The sequence below is a fragment of the Nycticebus coucang genome, chromosome 12 (genome assembly GCF_027406575.1).
Source record: "Nycticebus coucang isolate mNycCou1 chromosome 12, mNycCou1.pri, whole genome shotgun sequence".
Taxonomy (NCBI): Eukaryota; Metazoa; Chordata; class Mammalia; order Primates; family Lorisidae; genus Nycticebus; species Nycticebus coucang.
In genome coordinates, this window is record NC_069791.1 from 40281547 (window position 1) to 40307214 (window position 25668).

Below are 25668 nucleotides of genomic sequence, written 5' to 3' on the forward strand. Positions count from 1 at the left end.
CCTGCCACAACGCCCGGCTATTTTTTGGTTGCAGTTTGGCCTGGGCCGGGTTTGAACCCGCCACCCTCGGTATATGGGGCCGGCGCCTTACCGACCGAGCCACAGGCGCCACCCAACTTTTTATCATTTTTCAAATTCGTAATTGGCAAAAGGAAAAAAGTTCTGGTCTGAATGCCTTCATTTGAAGTAACTTACTAATGTTAGAAAAATAAATAGAATAAATGGGCTGGGTAGTAACTATATAACATGAGAGCAGGGCTCAAACTTGGGAGTATGCATTACACAGACTTCACTAATTATATAAGGTATGTCTTATTTAGAAAGTCAGAACCTTTCCTTAGTAATGTATCAAATAGTTTTTCTAAATACTGGCTTAGCATTAAGTTAAAACAAAAGTACTAATACTAATTAAAATTAAACTTTCTTCAATATCACTTAGGTATATAAACTACATATATTTAAAAGTATACAAATATAGGATATATCCCCACTCTAAAAAGGATTTTTAGGGAAATATTTTCAAATCTAATAAAAGAAGACATTCTATCTAATGAGGGCTAAAAAATGCTCATAGTACTGTAGGTATTTGCTAGTATTAGCCCGTAGCTTTTATTTCACTGTTATCAATCACGTTATAAAAACTACAATGGCCTGTAGTCGAGAAAGGTGGTAGAGTGATTCATAAATGCAGAAGATTTTTTTCAACTTGATGCTTTTATTTAGCATTTGTTTTCATTCAGTTTCAGTTCTTTATATGTGACCTATTTAAGAAGAATTACTGCCTAGGTAATTTCTCAGGTGTCCTGCAAGGAAGAAAATGCAAACATGAAGGTCTTCCTGAGGGAAAAATGGAGTGGCTACGATTCAGAATAAAATGGGCCACACAACATCATGTCACTGCACTTTCAGCTAAATATAAGGAAGCTATCAACACAACACTGTAAAGCCATCTCAGGAAAGCAAACTCTAACAGTGTGCAATACAAACTTGCACCAAGATTTTCTTTAGATAATAATGTAAGGGAAATCCAGAAAGAACATAACATCTAATTTCAATTAGGACAAATTTATAAATGGAGCTTAGAAATGTGTCTGAATATCACTTTTATCCATTAAAGATGCCCTGCAAAAATTAAGTCATTTACTAGGAGCTGAATAAAGACAGCCTGAAAACTCCTTAGCCTTGGCAGCACTGGGAGTTCAGTGATTTCCAGGCATGGCTGCAGGTATTCTTGGGCTTTACCATTTTAGCTTTCTTTCAAGTATGAAGAAATCTATTCATATAAATCTATCACTCTTTGGCATTCAAGGTCAGTGATGCCATGTAAGACTAATCTCACTCATCTCTACATTTTTGAATAACTGCAGTTAGAATTTTTGGTGCAACTGAGAAATTTAAATCATGATTTCTGCATTGTAAACTCTAAATGTCGATCTATGTAAAAAAGAATCAGAAAACTAAACCCAAAAGAACATTCAGACTATTGCTCTTATTTAAAATGTGCGAAGTGTGAAAAGAAAACATATAATACAATAAAATGCCTTTGCTCTGATGTCAATTTAGTATTACAAAAAAAAAAAGACATATTTTACTGACAGCTTCAGGCTCTGAAAAAAACACCCATTTCAGGGTAAGAGGCTCTCAAGTGTGGCACTCTAGAATGGATGGTCTAGGTTCTAGAACCTGGGGACTTTAAGAATTGAGAGATCCCATTTTCTTTTAAGAAGTAAAGCTGTTTATAGCCGGGTGTTGTGGCGGGCGCCTGTAGTCCCAGCTGCTTGGGAGGCTGAGGCAAGAGAATCGCGTAAGCCCAAGAGTTAAGAGGTTGCTGTGAGCCGTGTGACGCCACGGCACTCTACCCGAGGGCGGTACAGTGAGACTCTTGTCTCTACAAAAACAAAAACAAAAAAAAAAAAAAAGAAGTAAAGCTGTTTAACTTTAAATATTTATTTTTTTATCTCTTTATTATGAATTAAAGACAACTTTTAACCATACGATATACTTCATTTTGAAAACTGTACTCACAAATAAGTCACCCCCCCCATCAACTGGATTAACTCCTTGGTTATATGGTCTCATGATGCAGAACCCATGACGACCGAAGGCTTTTAAAGCCAGTGTGAGCTTAAAGTGCTTCCTTCAATAGGTGCTTTCACACATTTTAATAAAAATTAATATTCATTTTTCATGCTTTGTTATTTTTCTTCTTCTGTATGATTTTTAAATATTGTAGCAGGTCATAGGCCAGAATAACTTGAGGGTGTTGAATTAGCAGAAGCTGATGTTGCAAAATACACAGCTAGGAACATTTAGACCATGAAATACACAAAAATTGAATAGAAACATGTATGACTTCTTTTGCAGATCTGCAGATTACCAGGGGTTCTAAATTAAAGCCAGCTGACTCTATGGCATATATTTTGAGTTAGAGAAATGAATGGGTTAAAAGCAAGGTAGGATTGTCCTGACTACATTAAGAATGGTAAGAATACAGGGAGAAGATAGTCCCAGTAGGTTAAGAAAGGCCATTTTTAGGTTTTACCATGCTACCGAACAGAACCTGAAGAACTCTCATATGAATCCATTCTATTCCTAAAACACTAGGGGGGCTGAGGGAGGTGGAGGGGACTTCAGTATTTTCACAAAGCCTTTCCCCTAAATATTATTTGTAATGCTTTTAGAGTTAATGTGAATATATGGATATCCAGTAAAAATTTTACAAATGTACTGCAGACCTCCAAGTACATATCAATCAAATACTCTGCACAAAAACTTTAGGAAAATGGCACACTTAATATTCAACGGCAAAATGTTCAGCAAAGCCATGCTAAGAATGCTGCAGCATCTTGAAAAGCATGGATGAATTGTGGTTTTCCAAATAAACATAAACAAAAAATAAAGTAAAAAAAACACTGATGTCATGAGTAAATCTGAGGATAAACCAAAACTGTCACTGAGGGATTTTGCAGATGATAAAGCGGTATCATTCACTGTCCGAGACCTTACTTGCTGGTACAGTTGGGGTCTTAGCGCCGAGTTCTCAATCATTGTGTGAACCATGGTGATTATAGGTTCATTTTCTTTCATCTATTTCAAATCAGGAGGAGCATACAGCAAACATCAGTTTACAGCACAGCTAGATTTGAAAGACGACACTGTAAATATAGCCTCTACTTTAATAGCTTCCTAACAGCGCAGCTGTTTACATTTTATCCCATGGTTGTACAGATTTAATTTATATAAACCATTTCAAACATTCAAAGCATTAAATACTGTAAAATACTGCCAAGGTTATAAAAAAATTACTAATTACAACACTGCTGCAATCCATAGTAATTTACTAATCCATAGTAAATTAGTGAATATTCTTACTATACTAGAAAACCATGATAAACCACCAAAATTCAAAGGGTGAATTAAAGAATGACAACCTACAAACTTGGGAGAACATGGTATCAGTTAATTGATTATTCAGTAATAAAGCTGAAAACAATATTCAGTTCTTTAAAGATTAATCAGAAAAAATTTAATTCTCTACCAATACTAAAATTTTATAATAGACTCAACATATCTTGTTACTTAAATTATACATTTTATGAATCTTGATAGACATTTCTATATGTTCTATTTTGGATTTTATCACCGCATAATACCACATGTAGATTATTCAAAGACATGCAAACTAAAACTTATTCAGTAAAGACTGAGTGTATCTCCTTAGCTCCTAAAAAGGCAGGCGAAACCGTGTTTCACATTTCCAGCTATGTTGTACTTAATTACTGCCTCTAGAAAAATATTTGTTTTAGCAGGCTCTGTGCTTAAGAATTAAAGTGTTCAAAAGACAATCTTCATTGTGTATGTATATGTATATATATATGTATATATATGTGTGTGTATATATATATAGAGAGAGAGAGAGGGAGAGAGAGAAAGAGAAAGTGTAAAAGGCCAAAAATGCTTTTATCATTTTCAAGCAAACAGGTCTGTTTATAATTGCAACTTATGACACGTAGTTTATGTAATTTTCATCCTCCAGATTATAGAAAATAAACAATTCTGTCATGACTAACAAATGCTACTTTAACTGATTTCCTTGGCTGTACAAAAGTTTATTAAAGATTAATAAATGTATAAAAAAAAATGAAACCTGAAAAACTCTGTTTTTAGACAATTTTATTTTCTGCCTGTTACCAATGGTTTGTCCAACAAAATGCATTTGGTTTTACAAGTTATACACCTCCTGTGACTAGTTTAATCTACCTTTTAGTTAATTAATAACAAACACTGAAACATATTTGTATCTTTTTTTTTTTTTTTTTTTTTTTGAGATAGAGTCTTACTATGTTGCCCTTTTAGAGTGCCATTGGGTCACAGCACAGCTCACAGCAACCTCAAACTCTTGGGCTTAAGTGATTCTCTTGCCTCAGCCTCTCAACTAGCAGGAACTACAGATGCCTGCCACAACGCCCAGGTATTTTTTGTTGTCGTTGTTGTCACTGTTTAGCAAGCCCAGGCTGGGTTCAAACATGCCTGCCCCAGTATATGTGGCCAGCACCCTAACCACTGAGCTACAGGCGCTGAGCATGTGTGTATCTCTTAATAATATCCTAATGAAAGGTTGCAGTTAGGTTAAATCATTTATTTATTCATTTATTTAGAGACAAAAGTCTCACTTTGTCGTCCTCAGTAGAGTGCCGTAGCATCACAGCTCACAGCAACTTCAAACTCCTAGGCTTAAGTGATTATCTTGCCTCAGCCTCCCCAGTAGCGGGGACTAGAGGTGCCCACCACAATGCCCAGCTATTTTTTAGAGACAGGGTCTTGCTTTGATTCAGGATGGTCTCGAACTCGTCAGCTGAGGCAATCCATCTGCCTCGGCCTCCCAAGTGCTAGAATTACAGGTGTGAGCTACCATGCCCAACCCAGGACTTAAAGAGTATTACATGACCTTTGTTGATAAAACAGTGATAGAGTTTGGGAGGACACCTATTTTGAAAGGAGTTCTACTGTGGGTCACATAGCTTCACGTGCTACAGAGAAATACTTACTGAAAGGAAGAGTCGATTAGTATAGTAAACTTCACTGTTGTCTTAAGAAATCATCATAGCCACTCTAACCTTCAGCAACCATCATTTGATCAGCCAGCCAGTCAGCGGCCATCAATACCAATACCAAGACCTTCCAGTTGCAAAATGATTACAAATCATAGAAGGCTTAGATAATCATTGTTTCTTCTTCTTCTTTTTTTTTGAGACAGAGTCTCACTATGTCACCCTTGGTAGAATGCCGTGGCGTCACAGCTCACAATAACCTCAAACTCCTGGGCTTAAGTGATTCTCTTGCTTCAGCCTCTCAAGTAGCTGAGACTACAGGCACCTGCCATACAACTGGCTATTTTTTGGTTGTAGTTGTCACTGTTGTTTGGAAGGCCCGGCCTGGGCTCAAACTTGCCACCTTTGCTATATGTGGCTGGAGCCTTAGCTATTGAGCTACAAGCACCGAGCCGATAGTCATTGTTTCTTAAGAAAGTATTTTTTGAATTAACATACACACATTGTGTTTTCAGACATAATGTTATTGCATGCTTAAGGGACTACAGTGTACTGTAGACAATTTTTATATGCATTGGGAAAGCAAACATTCATGTAACTTGTTTATGGTAGTATTATGGTACTTTGCTGTGGTATGCCTATATGTGACATCTCATGTACAGAGGGAAAAAATATTAGTATTAGAGATGTTAACTGATTAAAAAGAGAAAAATTACCCAATGTATCTGTGGATATATATGGCTATCTTGCCATACCCTTTTGGCTTTTTTATTACTGGCTATTTCAGACATAAAACTCAAGGGCGGTGCCTGTAGTTCAGTGGGTAGGCGGGCTTGAACCCAGCCTGGGCCAGCTAAAACCAACAATGATAACTGCAACCAAAAATTAGCCAGGCATTGTGTCAGGCGCCTCCCAGCTACTTGGGAACCTGAGGCAAGAGTATCGCTTAAGTCCAAGAGTTTGAGGTTGCTGTGAACTGTGATGCCACAACACTCTACCTAGGGCAACAGCTTGAGACTCTGTCTCAAAAAAAAAAAAAAATTTCAGGCTCTGCACATATAGCTCAGTGGCTAGGGTGCCAGCTATATATACCAGAACTGGTGGGTTTGAATCCAGCCCAGGCCAATTATAACCCTCAAACAGCTGGGCATTGTAGTGGGTGCCTGTAGTCCCAGCTACTTAGGAGGCTGAGGCAAGAGAATCGCTTAAGCCCAAGAGTTTGAGGTTGCTGTGAGCTGTGATGTCACAGCACTCTACCAAGGACGATATGGTGAGACTCTGTCTCAAAAACAAAAACAAAAAACAAAGGAAAGAAAGCTGAAGTTTATTTAGACCAGTGGTTTTTAACCCACATTAGCTTTACTTGGAGAATTACAAAAGAAATGTAGTTAACTCGATTTCCCTGATAATTTTAATGTGTAATTTGTGAACCTATGCTAGACAGTATCCTTAAATCAAGGATGCAGGCTGGCCTAAAGATTCCTTTGGCAGAAGTAATTATGATGGTATCAAGACTTTAAGTCAAATGTAATTACAGCCTCAGCCTTCCAAGTAGCCGCAGTATGGGTGCCCACCACAACCCATAGCTATTTTTTGGTTGTAGTCGTCACTGTTGTTTGGCAGGCCCAGACTGGATTCGAACCCGCCAGCTCTGTTGTACGTGGCTGGCGCCCTAGCTGCTGAGCTACAGGCGCAGAGTCCTATTAAACAATTTCAATTACAGTAGACCCTTTTAGGTTGACCACTCAAGGGACTGTAACAAACTGGTCAACTTAAGGAAGTAGGCCTACTGTATTGAATGTATATGTGGTGCATGTCCAGTCTATGAAAACTAGGTCAACTTAAGGAGGTGGTCGAGTGAAGATGGTCAACTAAGGAGGTTCTACTGTGTTTAGCTGAACCATTATTTAGAGATTTACAGAACTGGCAATACTAGACTTGCTTTGGTTAGCAAAGCAAGTGGTTAGCAAGCATAGCAGTGGTTCCTTTCATAAAATCACCTTTTAAATAGTCTCTTTCTTTTTTTTTTTTTTCAGACAGAGACTCAAGCTGGGTAGAGCAACGTGGCATCACAGCTCATAGCAACTTCCAACTCTTGGGCTCAAGCGATTCTCCTGCCTCCGCCTCCCAAGTAGCTGCGACCACAGGTGCCTGCCACAACGCCCGGCTATTTTTTGGTTGCAGCCGTCACTGTAGTTTGGCAGGCCCAGGCTGGATTCAAACCTGGCAGCTTAGGTATATGTGGCTGGTGCCTTAGCCGCTTGAGCCACAGGCGCTGAGCCGAAATAGTCTATTTTTTAATACTTATAAATCTTATTTCTATAACTTATTTCTTATATATATATGACTTCTTCTTTTTTTTTTTTTTTTTTGTAGAGACAAAGTCTTACTGTACCACCCTCGGTAGAGTGCCGTGGCCTCACATAGCTCACAGCAACCTCTAACTCTTGGGCTTACGCGATTCTCTTGCCTCAGCCTCCAGAGCAGCTGGGACTACAGGCGCCCGCCACAACGCCTGGCTATTTTTCTGTTGCAGTTTGGCCGGGGCTGGGTCCGAACCCGCCACCCTTGGCATATGGGGCCGGCGCCCTACTCACTGAGCCACAGGTGCCGCCCTATATATGACTTCTTATATATAACTTAACCATAACTTATTTCTATAACTTATTATTATTCTATAACTTATACTGTAATAGCACGTTTTGTTTTGTTTTTAGAGACAGAGTCTCACTTTGTGGCCTTCAGTAGAGTGCTGTAGTATCACAGCTCACAGTAACTTCTGGCTCTTGGGCTTAGGTGATTCTCTTACCTCAGCCTCCTGAGTAGCTGGAACTACAGGCAACTGCCACAATGCCTGGCTATTTTTTTTGTTGTTGCAGTTTGGCCGGGGCCAGGTTTGAACCTGCCACCCTTGGTATATGGGGCTGGTTCGCTACTCACTGAGCCACAGGTGCCACCCCGTAATAGCACATTTTATCTGGCTTTTGCTGTATAAATTTTATAATAGCTTTTAAATTAAGCCAGTAAAATATGACCTAAAAAAATACATAATACCTCAAATTTTATGCACAAGTTCTTAAAAACAAAACAAAACAATTCTCTTCTGGTTTGAATATGTACCTTAGAAACCATTATGATACTGGTGTTAATAGCACACATATTCAATTTTAAGGAATCACAGTAAAAGAAAGACTAATTAGTACATGTAGAACCCATAATAATTTACTTACAAATGAGTTTAATACTCTGCTTCCTCCTTTAATCCCTTCTTTGAAGTAATAGGTAATATGGGTTTAGGTATTAGCTAATTGCTAAATTACAAAGTTATTATAAAAGGCCCATTATTTCATAATAACAATGAGAATGTGTAATTGGAGTATTATGCAATTTTCATAATTAATTTCTGCAATAAATAAGAAAATGTACATGGTGAACACCTTGGAAATACAATAGGTAATGCCAGTGTATTCTTGTTTACAACAAAAGCACATCTTTACTTGAAGTTTCCAAGTCAAAATGTTTAGAAAAACTAACTAGAAAATCTGATATTTAAAAATACTCAGTATTGAGATGTGTTTGGCTAAGATAAATATCTTGACTCAAAAATCCTATCAATGGAAAATATTTATTCAATATGACTAGATACAACTACATTGTACTTGCTAAATGTTTTTTCTTTCTTTTTTTGAGACAGAGTCTCATTATGTCACCCTTAATAGAGTGCTATGCATCACAGCTCACAGCAACCTCAAACTCTTAGGCTTAGGCGATTCTCCTGCTTCAGCCTCCCGAGTAGCTGGGACTACAAGCACCCACCACAATGCTATTTTTGGTTGTAGTTCTCACTGTTGTTTGGCAGGCCCAGGCTGGATTTGAACTTGACAGCCTAGGTGTATATGGCTGGTGCCCTAGCTGCTGAGCTACAGGTGCCCAGCCTGCTTGCTAGGATCCTAAGTAGAATTTCCCAACTAACACTTGTGGGCTGGAACTGGGTTACCAGATGTGTGGAGACAGGGACCACCTCAGCCCTGGTCGGCCGGCCTGGTCCCTGCTTGGTAAGGGCTCACAAGCATTTCCTCCAGTTTTTATCAAGGTGCTATACAAATATCCTTACTTTGTGTGCTGTGCATGCAAAAGGTTAGAAGGCACTAAGATAGCATTTCTATTTTAGAAAAGTTAAGCTATTCTCTGTTTGGTGTTCTTATGATTATTTAACTCAGTAGTTCTCAAACTGAACTGAAACTAAAATCTATCCATGGAGATTTAAAACCTATACAGGGCTAGCAAATCTGAGCAGGGATTAGAGAAAAGGGAGCTTTGAATATTGTGTCTTTTTTGTTTTTTGAAGATCCGATGATACAGGCTGGGCGCTGTGGCTCATGCCTATAATCCTAGCACTCTGGGAGGCTGAGGCGGGTAGATTGCCTGAGCTCAGGACTTTGAGCCCTGCCAGAGCCACAGCGAGACCCTGTCTCTAAAAAATAGCCAGATGTTGTGGGTGGGTGCCTATAGCCCCAGCTACTTGGGAGGCTGAGGCAAGAGAATTGTTTGAGACCAAGAGTTTGACGTTGCTGTGAGCTATGATGCCAAGGCACTCTACCAGGGGTGACAAAGTGAGACTGTCTCAAAAAAAAAAAAAAAAAAATCTGATGATATTCTGAAAAGTCTAGCTTGAGAACCACAGTCCTGCCCTGGTATTCATTCAAGTAACCATCATAAAGAAGGAATTTTTCGAGGCCCAGATAGGTTGATACTAGATGTAGGTCAAGACAATGGTTATTGAATGATGAAAAAGTTTAAAACTAATACTATACATAGTATAATAAGAATTGCATACACACAGATTAAAATAGTCTCTACTGTTTTTGCATGAGACACAGCATACTATAAATCTTTTTTTTTTTCCTTTTTAAAAGATCGTGTTGGACATGTTGTCCAGGCTGGTCTTGAACTCCTGAGCTCAAGTCATCCTTCCACCTAATCCTCAATAGAGTAGCTGGGACTACAGATGTGCACCAAAGTGACTGGCCTGAATCTTTTTATGAATGACATTAATTACCTCAGCAAAATCATAGGGAATTTGTGGTGCTAGTTATGAATCCAGAGTGCTAGTGGGGAATCCAATTTCTAGCTGTTCTACTTTAGCAACTTGTAAATGTCTGTTTGAAAGTCTGTCTCCGTAGAAATTAGATCATGTCTGAAGGCAGAAGAAACAGTGTATTTTTACTTAAATAAACCCTCCTTAATAACTGGGAGTGTGGGGACGAGCAAGAAGAGAGAGAAATTAGCAGTGAGCCAAAGATGGCCATTCAGACAGTTTGTCCTTGGAAAGATTAATTCTCCTAATTCCTGGTAAGTATAAGAAATAGTCTAGTAGAGGCTGAGGCAAGAGGACTGCTTGAACCCAGGAGTTTCAGGATGCTGTGAGCTAGGTTAACCCCACTGTACTCTAGCCTCGGTGACATAGTGAAAAAAAGAAAGAAAGAAACAAAACAAAACAATGTAGTTTAGTGGCTCAATTGCTCTTTTGAAAGTTTATGCAGAACAGTGCTGTCCAACAGAACTTTGTGATGGTGGAACTATCTGTGCGGTTCATGCTACATAGTGAGTATCATTTCCCCTGATCTGGATCACATTCCAGGAGAGGAAACATTTGCTTGCGCTCTGTCTTATAGCTGAGTTTTCTTGAGTCTGAATTCTGTGCTAACAGCTACCTTCTCTTCTTGAACAAGCAGTCTGGATGATTTCCATCCACCCTACAGAGTTTTCATCCTTTGCTGTTGACCAAGAGGACCCATTTTTGTCCTTTTCCGTTTAAATGGAAAATGGACTTTCCCCACTGCATTCTCTTTTTTTTTTTTTGTAGAGACACAGTCTCACTGTACCGCCCTCGGGTAGAGTGCCGTGGCATCACACGGCTCATAGCAACCTCTAACTCTTAGGCTTACGCAATTCTCCTGCCTCAGCCTCCCGAGCAGCTGGGACTACAGGCGCCCGCCACAACGCCCGGCTATTTTCTTTGTTGCAGTTTGGCCGGGGCTGGGTTTGAACCTGCCACCCTCGGCAAATGGGGCCGGCGCCCTACTCACTGAGCCACAGGCGCCACCCCCCGCTGCATTCTTAATGACTTCCTACGAAAATATGTTTTAAGTTGGGAATCTGTCTTAACAATAGCAAAACCCCATTGTTAATCCCTGAAAACTGCCATTTCTCAAGAATGTCTTCCTGTGTCTAGATCAATGCATAGCAAAACTTAAAAGCTAAAGAATTTGACATTCCCAGGGTGAAGCTCTGGGGAACTGTCAGGGGTGGGGTGTCTTTATAAGCAGGTCATTTAGACAGTGTCAGTATAAACGCCTTCCCTGCTCTCTTTCTCAGCACATCTGAAAGTCAAGAATCTGAGACTCAAGGGTATAACTACTTATTGAAATCACTCTTTGTTTAACAGAAAGCAGGGAAATTTGAAGTGATTCTACAACAGAAGAATGTAAATAAGTCTCTTTATAATCAAAGCGGCAGTCACAGTATTGAGATTACTTCAGAAATTTTAAAGCAGTCTGAATAAATTTCCCATTCTATGTTTTTCCTAAAAGTAAATGTTAGAAGAATATTCAGAATTAATAATATTCTTTAAAAAATGTACCTATACTGTGCGATATTTCCCCTCTTCTTCAATGAAGATATGTATTTGTGGCATATTTGGAAGCAAACACTGGGCTAGTGCCTTTCCAAATAGTTTAGTTCCATAATGTTCTTAGAGTTGGTTACTGAATAGATTTTACAGATCTGATTCTTACTTCAGTGCCTTCATCTCTTTCCCTAAGCTACTAAAAGAACTCATGATCTACTAAAAAATATACTTTATTGTAGACATAATGTTTTAAGTGGCCCCATTTATCTCTTCCTTGCTGTATTTTAAGGATACACTAAAATCTACCTGTTTTTAAAGGGACAAAATATTCCCAAAGTGAAAACTGTCTATCTCTGTTAGTCAAAAGGTATTTGTTCCTGCTATGGGTATACTGAGTCTAAAACATATAAATATTTAAAATATATTTCAATCTAATCAAATGTCTTGAGGCTGATAGTGGTGGCTCATGCCTGTAACCCTAGCATTCTGGGAGGCCGAGGCAGGTGGACTGCCTGAGCTCAGGAGTTTGAGACCTGCCTGAGCCAGAGGGAGACCCTGTCTCTAAAAATAGGCGGGCATTGTGCAGGCACCTATAGTCCCAGCTACTTGAAAGGCTTAGGGAAGAGGATTGCTTGAGCCCAAGAGTTCGAGGCTGCTGAGAGCTATGATGCCACAGCACTCCATAGAGGGTGACAAAGTAACAAAATGTCTTCTACATATAAGGATCTGAATTTTATTAATAGTAACTGTAATGATTACTGAGTAGCTAAATTTCTATCATTAATTTAAAGATTTATTCACTTATGTTTCAACGACACCTTTAGGTCAATCAGAAATGCTTTTGGCATTTATGTTCAACTCTGTTTCCTTCCTAGACTTTGGAAATCATTCAAGCATTCTACTCTGTAAGCACTAACATCCTATCATTCACTAAACTCCCTAAATCTTTGCTAAATGGATAAACTTTCCGAAAAATATATTCCATAGAATATATGCCATGATAGACCATATCTGTGGCCACACAACAAACCTCAGCATGTTTAGAAGAATGGAAAGCATACAGAGTGTGTTTGCGGACCACAAAGGAATCAAACTAAAATCATTGATAGAAAAATAACAGGTGAATTATAAACACTTGAAAAGTAAACAAGATACTTCAAAATAATCCTTGCGGGGTGGCGGTGCCTGTGGCTCAAAGGAGTAGGACGCCGCCCCATATACCAGAGGTGGTGGGTTTTCTGAAAAATACACTTTTTTTCAGAAAGTTTATCCATTTAGCAAAGATTTAGGGAGTTTAATTATAATAGGAGCAAAGCCTATTGTGATTGGGCAACAAAAACACCCGCTTTTGTAATTATGAAATTGGACTGCATAAACATTACATTTTAGGAGGGGTGGGGAAATTTTGTTTTCACTTTCGTGTCTTGTTAAGAGCCACAAGCAGGAGCCGATATTCCTTGGGTAACAAAGAGCAGCAGCCTGAAACTAACAGAATGACTTCCATTAATTCTGAAAGAAGTCAAAACAAATTTAAAGAAATAAAAGGAATGAAAATTAATTACTAGAAAGTTTTTACCCTAGCTTTGTGATTTTGGGCACATGACTGGATCTGACTGAATGGGGATAAGGGTGAACGGCCCACATGCTGCAGAGGCTGTGCAGGAAGAGCAAGTGGGACGCTGCCCAGGACGGTGCTTTGTAAACTGTAAAGTCACGCATGGGCAATGGACAGGCACTGCACAGGTACACAGTGCAGAGGATGCGAATGCCTTTTAAGAGTCAGAGAGAAGGAATCACTAGTTGGAGAAAAAGGTTTATGGAGGAGGAATTTCACAAGTTGGAAGGAGGGGTGGTCAACTGAAGGCTTTAATGACATAAAAGAGGCCTTATTTTGTAGGGAACAAAGTTTGTAGAATTCCTGAGTTTGCTGAGAGACATATGTAGCAGGAGCTTTAGGAAGATTAAATTGGCAACTGGACATAATTTCAATTGGAGCAGCCTCAAGAGTTTCCATTTACTGAGGGTTTACTAGTTCCTCTTACTGTGCTAGTTAAGTCTGTAGATAGTATCTTAATTAATCCCCAACAACCCTAAGAGGTTTGTATTATTAACCTGTTACAAATGTGAAAATGGAAGCTTAAATTTAAGGAATTTATCCAAAGCCAGGTAGACTAAATGAGGAAAATTCAAGGCTACTGTACAATGATTGGGACATACAACAAAATACAGATGTGGAACCAGGAACTTGGCTGTGTGTGTGCAAAGGCACGGAGGATGCACTGCCAGGATTTGGTGACTAGATGGTAACGAGGAGCTTGGACTACATAAGGCATTATGTTGGCCCTCTTCTCCTGATCAAACACCATGCAAAAATGCAAACAGATAAAAAATATGTTCAGATTGTTCTAGAAAATCTCATAATTTTTCTGGGAGAATCTCAGAGAGGTTAGAGATGAGGAGTAACATAGTGACAACCAGGAAACAGACAAAGATGAAATCTTACTTGAGAAAACACCAAGAAATAGGAACCTCAGTTAGGGTTGGGATGGATAAAAATAGTAAAAAGGGGCAGACTATTTACTCGTGAGAAGTAGGAGAACCATGATAATAATGCAATCACCAGATATGACAATTTAAGAAATCGTAGTACTGACATAAATTAAGTATTTTTTCACATTTTAAATACTTAAGTATGTGTGCTGGCAAAGTTGAGCACAATGTTTTAAATTCTTCTTTTTTTTTTCTTTTAAGACAGAGTCTAACTTTGTTGCCCAGGCTAGTGCAGCGGCCCGATGACACAGCTCACTGTAGCCTCCAACTCTTGGGCTCAAAGGATTCTCCTGCCTTAACTTCCTGAGTAGCTGGGACAACAGGCATACACCACTATACTGGCTATTTTTTCTTTCTTTCTTTCTTTCCTTTTTTTGGGTAGAGACGAGGTCTCACTATGTTGTTCAGGCTGCTCTCAAACTCCTGGTCTCAAGTGATCCTCCTGCCTTAGCCACCCCCTAAAGTACTGGGTTATAGGTGTGAGTTACTGTGCTTGGCTGAATTCTGATCTATTCATTGTCCATTTAATCTTCTTAGAATTCTGCCATTATTATTTCATATCCTGCTCAAGAATTTCTTAGTTTTGGCCAAAGTGGCTCATGCCTATAATCCTAGCACTCTGGGAGGCCGAAGCAGGTGAATTACCTGAGCTCATAGGTTCGAGACCAGCCTGAGACGGAGTGGGCCCTTGTCTCTAAAAATTACCAGGCATTGCGGCAGGGGCCTGTAGTCCCTGCTATGTGGGAGGCTGAGGGAAGAGAATCACTTGAGCCCAAGAGTTTGAGGTTGCTGTGAGCTATGATACCAAGCACTCTACAGAGAGGGACGAAGTGAGACTCTATCTCCAAATAAAAAAGAATTTCCGAGTTTCATCTCTGTCTCTTCCAACCCTCTTGTATGCTCAAATATGTATACAAAAGGAGAAAGAAAAGAAGAAAAAAGGATGAGATATATGTGAGAGAAGGAGATATAATTTTTTTTTTTGAGACAGAGCCTTAAGCTGTTGCCCTAGGTAGAGTGCCATGACATCACAGCTCACAGCAACCTCCAACTCCTGGGCTCAAGTGATTCTCCTGCTTCAGCCTTCCAAAAACACCAGGCTATTTTTTGGTTGCAGCCGTCATTGTTGTTTGGTGGGCCCGACCTGGATTCAAAACCGCCAGCTGAGGTGTATTTGCTGGTGCCTTAGCTGCTTGAGCCACAGGCCCCGAGCCATTTTTTTTTTTTTAAACAGTTCTGCTCTGTTGCTCAGACTGGTGCACTAGTGCCAACTTTTGGGCTCAAGCGCCATGTCCAGCTGATTAAAAAATAATAACAATAATAATAGCTCTAGCCAGCAGGGTGTTGTGGTGGGCACCTGTAGTCCCAGCTACTTGGGAGGATGAGGCAAGAGAATCACTTGAGCCTAAGAGTTTGAGGTTGCTGTGAGTTGTGACACCAGGGCACTGTACTGAGGGTGACATAGTGAGACTCTGTCTCAAAAAAAAAAAAAAAAAAAGGGCGGCGCCTGTGGCTCAGTCGGTAAGGCGCTGGCCCCATATACCGAAGGTGGCGGGTTCAAACCCGGCCCCGGCCAAACTGCAACCAAAAAATAGCTGGGCATTGTGGCGGGCACCTGTAGTCCCAGCTACTCGGGAGGCTGAGGCAAGAGAATCGCTTAGGCCATAGGAGTTGGAGGTTGCTGTGAGCTGTGTGAGGCCACGGCACTCTACCGAGGGCCATAAAGTGAGACTCTGTCTCTACAAAAAAAAAAAACTCAATAAAACAAAGTTACCAAACTGACATGAATGATGAATGCCATCAAGATTCTTTTCAATTGTTTGCTAACATTTCCTCCTTTATGGGGAAGCTGTCTTTCATGAACACAAAGAACACAACACACAAAAGTACTCTTGGATTTTCACCCTGAATGATGCAATGCCAGTTAGTAGTTTCTTTTTGCATTTCGCTTGGGGTGTATGTGTATTTTTATGTATATATATATATATATATATATATATATATATATATATTTATTTATTTATTTTTAAAAATGACCAGCGCTCCTGTCTGCATAGATTTTTTTCCCCCAATGTTGTTTCTTTAAAGTGTCTAAGTTCATAGTAACCCATGATAGAAAAATTTCATAGGACTGGGTGCGGTGGCTCAGACCTGTAATCTCAGCACTTGGGAGGCTGAGGTGGGTGGAAGGCAAGTTTGAGACCAGCCTGAGCAAGAGCGAAACCTCATCTCTAAAAACAGCTGGGTGTTGTTGTGGGTGCTTGTAGTCCCAGCTACTTGGGAGGCTGAGGCAAGGGAATTGTTTAAGCCCAAGAGTTTGACGTTGCTGTGAGCTATGACGCTACAACATTCTTCTAAGGATGACAAAGTGAAACTGCCTCAAAACAAGCAACAACAACAAAAAAACAAGAAGTCAGCAGTACTTTTTTTTTTTTTAGTACAATTTCATTAAAAATTGCTATTTACGAAAAATAATTATATCATCTGGTGGCGTCCATAGCTCAGTGGGTAGGACGCCACCCACATACACCGGGGCTGGTGGTTTCAAACGTGGCCTGAGCCAGCTAAACAACAATGACAACTGCAACAACAACAAAATGGTTGGGCCCTGTGGCAGGTGCCTGTAGTCCCAGTTATTTGGGAGGATGAGGCAAGAGAATCGCTTAAGCCAGTGGTTCTCAACCTTCTTAATGCCACAACCCTTTAATACAGTTCCTGTGGTCATGACCCACAGGTTGAGAACCACTGATAAGCCCAAGAGTTTGAGGTTGCTGTGACCTGTGATCCCACAGCACTCTACTGAGGGCAACAAAATGACTCTGCTTAAAAAAAAAAAAAAAAAAAAAAAATTCTATCATCAAATCTACACACTAGATGAAGTATTTGCAAATTAGAAAGTTTGGTTATTCTACAATATCTTCTAGAAGTTAGTATTAAATAAAATAATTTCATTACCTCCCATCCCTTAATAAGCGATCGATAATGCTAATACTTCTTAAAAAAATGTACTGAGGCTTGGCGCCCGTAGCACAGTGGTTACGGTGCCAGCCACATACACTGAGGCTGGCAGGTTCGAACCTACTCTGGGCCTGTCAAACAGCAATGACAACTGCAACAACAAAATAGTTGGGTGTTTTGGCAGGTGCCTGTAGTTTTGCTACTTGAGAGGCTGAGGTAAGAGAATCACTTAAGCCCAAAAGTTTGAGGTTGCTTTGAGCTGTGATGCCACAGCCCTCTACCCAGGGTGACACAGTGAGACTCTGTCTCCAAAAAAAAAAAAAAAGTACTGATAGGCTGGGTGTGGTGGCATATGCCTATATCCCAACAATTTGGGAGGCTGAAGTAGAAAGTTTGCTTAAGGCCAGGAGTTTGAGTCCAGCCAATGCGACAAAGTGAGACCCCTTCTCTAAGGGTGTGGTGGCATGTATCTGGTCCCAGCTACTCAGGAGGTGGGAGGATTGCTTGAGTCCAGGAATTAAAGGCTGAGTTGCACTATGACCATGCCACAAAAAAAAAAAAAAAAAAAAAAATGTACTTGGCCAGGCCTAGTGGCTCACACCCATAATCCTAGCACTCTGGGAGGCCAAGGCAGGTGGATTGCTTGAGCTCAGGAGTCGGAAAACAGCCTGAGCATTATCAAAACTCTATCTCCACTAAAAACATAAATTAGCCAAGGGTAGGGGTGGCATCTATGGCTCAGTGAGTAGGGTGCCAGCCCCATATACCGAGGGTAGTGGGTTCAAACCCGGCCCCAGCCAAACTGCAACCAAAAAATAGCCAGGCGTTGTGGCAGGCACCTGTAGTCCTAGCTACTTGGGAGGCTGAGGCAAAAGAATCACCTAGACCAAGGAGTTAGAGGTTGCTGTGACACCATGGCACTCTACTGAGGGTGATAAACTGAGACTCTATCTCTTAAAAAAAAAAAAAAATAGTCAAGGGTTATGGCACAGGTCTGTAGTCCCAACTACTTTAGAGGCTGAGGCAAGAGGATTGCTTGAGCTCAGGAGTTTGAAGTTGCCATGAGTTATGATACCACAGCACTCTAGCCTGGGGCAAGAGCAACACTACCTCAAAAAGAAAAAATCCTGCAGCTAATTAAGCAGACCATGCTCCTTTCCTCATGCGGGTATGCAATGGCTGCAAACAGCAGCCTCCTTGGTAGTGTATGCAGACTGTTGCTTATATAGGTTGTTCTAAGGGACCCTGGAGACATTCCTTACCAATACATGTTCATGGGTTAGACCTTGGGCTGTCCCCAGTCTAGGCTCTAGACAGGTATGTGTGGTGCCTTTGGACAACCCCAGCCCATTGTGGCCAGGGTTCACATTGGCCAAGTCATCATGTCTATCCACACCAAACCGCAATACAAGGAGCATGTGCCTGAGGCCCTTTACAGGGCCAAGTTCAAGTTCCTTGGCCGCCAGGAGATTCACATCTCTAAGAAGTAGGATTTTAGCAAGTTTAACTCAGATGAATTTGAGGACATAGTGGTTGAGATGCGCTCATCCCAGATGGCTGTGAGGTCAAATACATTTCCAATTGTGGCCCCCTAGACAAGTAGCAGGCCCTGTGTTGCCGATCATTTGTATCTACCAATAATAAATCCTACTTCCTGTCCAAAAAAAAAAGTACTGATAAAGAGCATGCATGTACATGCTGACTCTGCTGACAAATCTCTCCCCAGTCCACTGTATTTTTTTTTTTTTTGCAGTTTTTGGCTGGGGCCAGGTTTGAACCCACCACCTCCGGTATATGGGGCCAGCGCCCTGTTCCTTTGAGCCACAGGCCCCGCCCAAGTCCACTGGATTTCTAAATAAACATTGAATTTTTCTATCCTCAAGAAATATATGCTGACACAAAACGGCAGAAAAATTTAGGGTTTGAGGGTAAATCTTAAATGTTTTCATGTAACAAAGAACACATAGGTTATGCTTGGGCTTTCTTTTTCATTTTTTTCAGAGACTGAGTCTTGTTCTGTCACCCCAACTGAAGTGGCCTCAGTCATACAAGCAGCTGGGACTACAGGTGTGCACCACCATGCCTGGCTAATTTTTAAATTTGTTGTAGAGAGAGGGTCTTACCATGTTGTTCAGGCTGGTCTTGAACTTCTGGCCTTTAGCAATTTGATCCTCCTGCCTCAGCCTTTCAAAGTGATAAGATTACAGGTGTGAGCCACTTTGCCAGGTATGGGAATCATGTTCTAATTTCCCCATTTCTATTAATATTTCCTACACGATTGAACAAAAGAGTGCTAGCTCTTCATCCACAGAGAGTCCTTCCTTACTTCCTCCTCTGATCCCGGTCTAGTTTCTAAGATCCCAATTTCATTCTTTTGCTCAACATAACCAATCCTGGTTCAGGGTACAGAGCCAAGAACTAGAAACTGGGGGGAAATTCTAGTGATTAACAAGACCAAGAAACTTTAAGTCCTTATTCCCAATGTTAAACCTGCTGAAGGTACACATATTCCTAAGATCTGTGGTGGGACACTGAGCACATCTTTTGAGATAGAAGGCTCTCTCAACGAGGCTACAGTGTATGATACTGCTAGTCTGGTCGTTAGATGAGCTACTGGGTAGAATACTGCCTTTTATGCCCTGGGTTGGGAGTCTAACCACAAGGGGTGCTATTAGAAATACTTAATAACTGGTAGGGTATAGGAGCCAAGAGAATCAGTATTTTCTTCCAATATCTAAAAACAGAGTATCATCAGATGGTTTGGCTACAATAAGCCCCTATAGAAACCTGTTACCCGACTTGGCTCTGTGGAACCTTTAGGATTCCTAATCACAGAATGCTTGGTCTCATGCTCCATTTGCTCTGTTCCAAGAAGGAAAAAAATATTTCAAGGTGTTCTCTTTTCCCTCGTGAAATAAACATCAGTGACTGTGATGCTAAGAACTGCAACAGGACACTTCATCCTTTGTGGGGAGGAGACATTATTGTCACCGCTGATAATCCAAAATTTACCTCCAACTTCCTGGCATGTACAAAGCCAGGGCAACATATTTTTACCCTGTATATTCTGTTAGGCAGAGGAATAAACAAGGAAAAAGCAAATGAATGTTAAATCCATCCTGTAGGTACGTTTTAGGAATTAAGCTGCCAAGTTTCTCTTAACTATAACCAAAAGTTTCCCCAATATTCAGTGACAATTAAACAAAATGAGGATAAAATGAGTCACTACTATGTATTTATTCATTTTCTACAAAGAGCCTGGATGAGGTACATAAAGCATTTAGTTAGGATTTTTTTTTTTTTGGTTATGGTAGCCTTTTATTTTTCACACCAATTATGTCATGAATTCATAGGGAATAGATTCCAGACACCTTTCTCTTTGGGTTCCTTCCTTTTCTGATCATTTGCCTATCTCAGTTCTTAGAATTCTTAATATGCTCAATATGAACATTATTCCTCTTGGTAAGAATCTTGCCTTTAACGTGTTTGTTTACAACCCCACCAACAGTATGGTGGATAACAGCAGAGACTCTTCCAGTTTTGCCATGGTAACATCTGTGTGGCATGCCTTTTTAAATAGTACCCATTCCCTGATGTCTACAATATCACCTTTCTTGTAAATTTGCATGTATGTGGCTAAAGGAATGATGCCATGCTTTCTAAAAGGCCTAAAGGACATGTATGGGATGCTGCTCCATTTTTCCCTTTGTCATTTTGGTGAATTACTGGAAGATGGCATCTCTGGCCGAAAGGCTAGTTAGGATTACTGCCTATTTAAAAGTCCTACTGGAGGCTATACTATCTTAAAATCCACAAAACAGAATAAACCTGGACTAGTTTTGTAGACTGTGACCAGTTTACTAATTGGGCTATGAAAGTATAAATAAACTATAATAGTGTATTTCACAGTGAAACAAAAACAGAAGAAAATTCTACCATATAATTAGTATAGATACTATTATTTTTATTTTGAAATAGAGTTTTACTATGTTGCCCTCAGTAGAATGCTGTGGTGTCATAGCTCACAGCAACCTCTAACTCTTGGGCTTAAGCAATTCTCTAGCCTCAGCCTCCCAAGTAGCTGGGACTATAAGTGCCCACCACAACGCCCAACTATTTTTTTGTTGTTGTAGTTGTCATTGTTGTTTAGCAGGCCAGATCTGTGTTCGAACTCGCCAGCCCCAGTGTATGTGGCCAGCACCCTAACCATTGAGCTACAGGTGCTGAGCCAATACTGTTATTTTTAAACCACTTCATATACAACTTGTCCTTATTAAAGTCAAAGATTTTTGGATTGTTTAAAATTGTAAATCTTCAGAATTTCAGACAAAGATCTTCACTTCATTATAGATGTTCCAGTCTTACCAGAAATAAATTTATAGCTGAAACAAATCAGAGACTACTCTTTGGTCCTATTTTTCATGAATAGTGACAGGGATTAATAGAATTCAAATCAATTACAGTTTCTTTGTTTTTTTTTTTTTCTTTCTTGAGATGGAGTTGCACTCTGTCACCAGTCTAGAGCCTCAGCCTACCTCACAGTAACCTCAAACTCCTCAGTTCAAGAAATCCTCTTGCCTCTGTCTCTCTTTTTTTTTTTTTTTTGTAGAGACAGAGTCTCACTTTATGGCCCTCGGTAGAGTGCTGTGGCCTCACCCAGCTCACAGCAACCTCCAACTCCTGGGCTTAAGCGATTCTCTTGCCTCAGCTTCCCGAGTAGCTGGGACTACAGGTGCCCACCACAACACCCGGCTATTTTTTGGTTGCAGTTTGGCCGGGGGCGGGACTGAACCCGCCACCCTTGGTATATGGGGCGGGCGTCCTACCAACTGAGCCACAGGCGCCGCCCATTTCCTCTGTCTCTTGAGTAGCTGGGACTACCGGCACCTACCACCACACCTTGCTACAATTTTTTTTTTTTTTTTTCCCCAGTAGAGATTGGGTCTAGCTCTTGCTCAGGCTGGTCACGAACTCCTGACATCATCCTGCCTCAGACTCTCAGAGTACTAGGATTGCAGGTAAGCCTCTGCACTTGGCCTGTAGTTTTCTTTTCTTTTGTTTTTTTTTTCCATGTTCCCCCATTCACAATACAGACCAGGCCTGGGGCCTGGGCTGGGGTGTACATAGGTTAGGTTTACTCCGCCTCCTCTTTCTATACAGTCTGTGTAAGAACATAGCCTGTGGTAAGCACCAGGGGGTCTGTAGTTTTCTTTTTGATGACTGTAGTATCTTAGTATTTTTGTTGCTGGCCTTAGGTTATTCTGATGATTTATTCAGGCAAGTAGAGTAAGTGTTGAAAAGTTAGAATCGATTACTATACATTCATTTGGTAGGATGTATAGTATAAAATATGACCAGAGCCTTTCCCTCTTTCAGATTTTAGAATACACTTTCTAATTTGTGGTTATACAAAACTGATGAATCAATTTATAAAGCCAGGCAGCCAACAATGCCTGCAAAAACAATAGACTTGTTAATCTAAATTAAGTGACTGGCAGTAACAAGTTAAAAGCTGGAAATGTTTGGCTGAATGAAACATTTCATTAAAATTCAAAATTATCCAGAACTATTTTTATATAATTTAATGGCCATGAAATTGATACAGAATACGGGAAACTCTGAAAGTATATAATTTCATTTATATTGGATGCAATTATTTGAAACCATAAATATTTTTAAATTTATTTAAAGAGAGATTTTCTTTAGGAAACCTTAAGGATATAGACATTTAGGCATATGTAAGTTCCTGGGCAAAGTTTCTGTCTAATTATCAGCTAGAAGTTTCTACCAAAAATAGACTCAACACAAAATAACAAACAACCAAATTCTGTAATTGTTCTCATTATCACAAAATTTAAAAACTAAATAACTTCACTTCAGGATCTAACATTAAGGAAAATGCATATTACTGGAAAACCTTTGGTGACATACTGAGAGACTAGAGAAGGTTAACAACACACCGAGATTTTTAGAAGCCTTTGGAGGACCACCATCACGGTGCAATAGGACAGGATGGGGACGCATGCTTAGAGAGGAGGGAAGGGACCAAGAACCTCAACTGGGGTCTGGGTCACCTAGGTAAAGGGATAAAACACAGCTTGATCTGGGAAAGGGAGTTTAGAAGAAAGAACTACCTTGGGTGGTGTTTTGATACATTTACCTGTTCTCTAAAATTTTCCAAAGTTCTATGTCTCTGTAATTCCAGCTTTCATTCACTGAGGTTAGTAACAAATTATAGTAAACTACAGGTTTATTTTCAGAGATAACTTCAGATTCACATTTATATTATTGTTTTGTAGGTCTAATTTTTGTTAACATCCCACTATTTTTCAGAACTACCTTTAGCTTTAAATACAAAGGAATTATGAAGAAAATGATTTCCTATGCATCTTAGAAGATTTCTGGCAGTGTAAAATTTGAGAAGATGTATTTCCTCACTTTATTAGCAGTTAGACTGCTTGCAAAGTGTATCATATGCACTGTAGTTACATCTCAATAGCATCAGTCTCTCGTGTTTGGATATACGAAATGCTTATTAAAGCTTTCCAGTAGGGACAATTGTGATGAAAGCATTTTGTGGAAAATATATAAATTTTGTATTAACAAAAGTATACTTCTTTTTAAAATTAAGATAAGAAAAATGATTTAACACCTTTTAAAGGGTTATCCTAATATAAAACCCCTCTTTAAATATAACTAATTTAAAGTAGTACACTACTATTTTGTTTCAAATAATCAAATACAAATATGTAAACATTTGTCTTATAACATTTTCCATAGTAATGGAAATATGTCATGGGATCATTCAGACTAAACACTGAAAGGACACAGAACACAGGGAGTAAGGACAGGCAACTAAAAATGATCCCACAACACATTTCACATTATTTGATAAGATTTTCAAGTTTCAACATTTTAAAACAAACTAGAATCAGTTGCAGCTGAATTTATATGAAAAATGCATTCACCAGAAGAAATTATATTTAGTAACATAAAAACTTCCCAGCAGATTAAAATTAAACATTAATAGAGCACTTCATAAAAACTAAAATATGGGAGAGTCAGTCCTTCTTCATTGCCACTTTCACTTTCGAACGTTCATTTTAATCAGCCACACCTGCCTCCTGCCCTAACTTGAGGTAATGTCAGGAAATGTAGGTCACTATACAACTCTACGTATCCTGGCAAAGACCAAACACTGAAAAGACAGAGCACGCAGGGAATAAGGACAGGCAACTAAAAACGACCCCACGACACATTTCACCCATCCCCACACTCCCCTCTGAGAACTCAGAGAACACTACTCCTACCCTCTTCCTGGTCTTCTGAAAAGACATTTCACAGCTCAGAGTCTGTTCCTGTGGTTAGGTCAACTCCAAGCTAGGATAAGCCTCAATGACTAGATGTTTTCATGGGGTATAAAGAAAGAAGTCTAAAGAATTTAGGCTCTCAATTTTAGGCAATCCAGCATTTCAGCTTCCCTTACTTCCACAACTGTCCTTTCCCCCTGTTTCTTATGAAATTCCTGAATTCCCCTGGTCAGGAATTTCTTATACTGCCACTTGTTAGTCACGCTATTAACTCAAAGTGAACGAAATATCTGAGTAGCCTGAAAAACTATACTGCATTTAAATAGTTCTATTAAGTACTAACTAAAAGAAAGAAAATTCTACAAATCCCACCTGATGATCCAAATATATGGTGTTCCTTTGAAGATGATGTGAAAGAATTTCATTCTAGCAGGTACCAATCAAAAAAAAGAAATAGAGAAAGAAGGTGTAGAATTCATGAAAAGGTCAATTTTGAAATTAGAAAAACAGGTGGTTTATTACAACCTATCATATCACAGAACATGACTACTTTCACGTACAAGCTCCCCTGTAAATGGTTCAGATGCTGTATTAAATTATTACAAAATTGTACTTAGTTTTGTAAGAAATTAAGCAGACATGCACATAAACACTGAACTATTAAGCAGAAAAACTCTTCAAATGGCTTTAGCAGACGGAATGTTAAAAGCTTTGCACGTTCACTCTTCTCTGCAACCCAATGCTGCTACTTTCAATGCTTCTCATCTAACTGCATGTAACCATAGGCTATAAACCCTTTGAGAAATGTTTGTACACTCACTCTTTTCGTCAAGAATATAAGACATTTTAAGATTAACTCTGACATTTAAAAGGCATTATGACTAAAACTATAATAAATTTTCCTTTTTTTTTTTTTTTTGGCTGGGGCCGGGTTTGAATCCGCCACCTCCAGTATATATGGGGCCGGCACCCTACTCCTTTGAGCCATAGGCACCGCCCTATAATGAATTTTCAGCTTACTGCTTTACCAGAAATTATAGAATTTCTTAGTATCTGTTTTGCCAGAAGTGGAAGTCCGTATTCAGTAGTACTCAGTGAATAGCAAGGCCATTTCGATGTTTGTATCCATTTCCTTCCTTACAACCAAAAGTCAGTGGGTGGATAAAAG

At 39.7% G+C, this 25668-nt stretch overlaps 1 protein-coding gene and 2 non-coding genes across 27 annotated transcripts in view; 1 reads left to right on the forward strand and 2 right to left on the reverse strand.

Moving 5' to 3' along the window:
* PLEKHA5 (pleckstrin homology domain containing A5) overlaps positions 1–25668 on the reverse strand; it is a 254799-nt gene that overhangs the window by 52512 nt on the left and 176619 nt on the right. For 18 of the 25 annotated variants that reach the window (XR_008373504.1, XR_008373503.1, XM_053558106.1 and 15 more), the window contains 2 exons: positions 24873–24926; positions 3007–3087 (listed from right to left, as the gene is read on the reverse strand). The exons of 6 other annotated variants lie outside the window; for them this stretch is intronic. Coding sequence is in view for 17 of the 19 variants with exons in the window: in XM_053558106.1 (XP_053414081.1) it covers positions 3007–3087; positions 24873–24926 (135 nt within the window). In the remaining 2 variants the exon portion in view is untranslated. Of the gene's footprint in view, positions 1–2773; positions 3137–24872; positions 24927–25668 lie in introns of those variants that run through there. One more of the 25 variants, XM_053558125.1, reaches the window with a different exon arrangement.
* LOC128562970 (small nucleolar RNA SNORA70) lies at positions 18318–18447 on the forward strand. Its single transcript, XR_008373653.1, has one exon. It is a non-coding gene; the product is annotated as a small nucleolar RNA SNORA70 (small nucleolar RNA).
* LOC128563011 (small nucleolar RNA SNORA51) lies at positions 22259–22390 on the reverse strand. Its single transcript, XR_008373688.1, has one exon. It is a non-coding gene; the product is annotated as a small nucleolar RNA SNORA51 (small nucleolar RNA).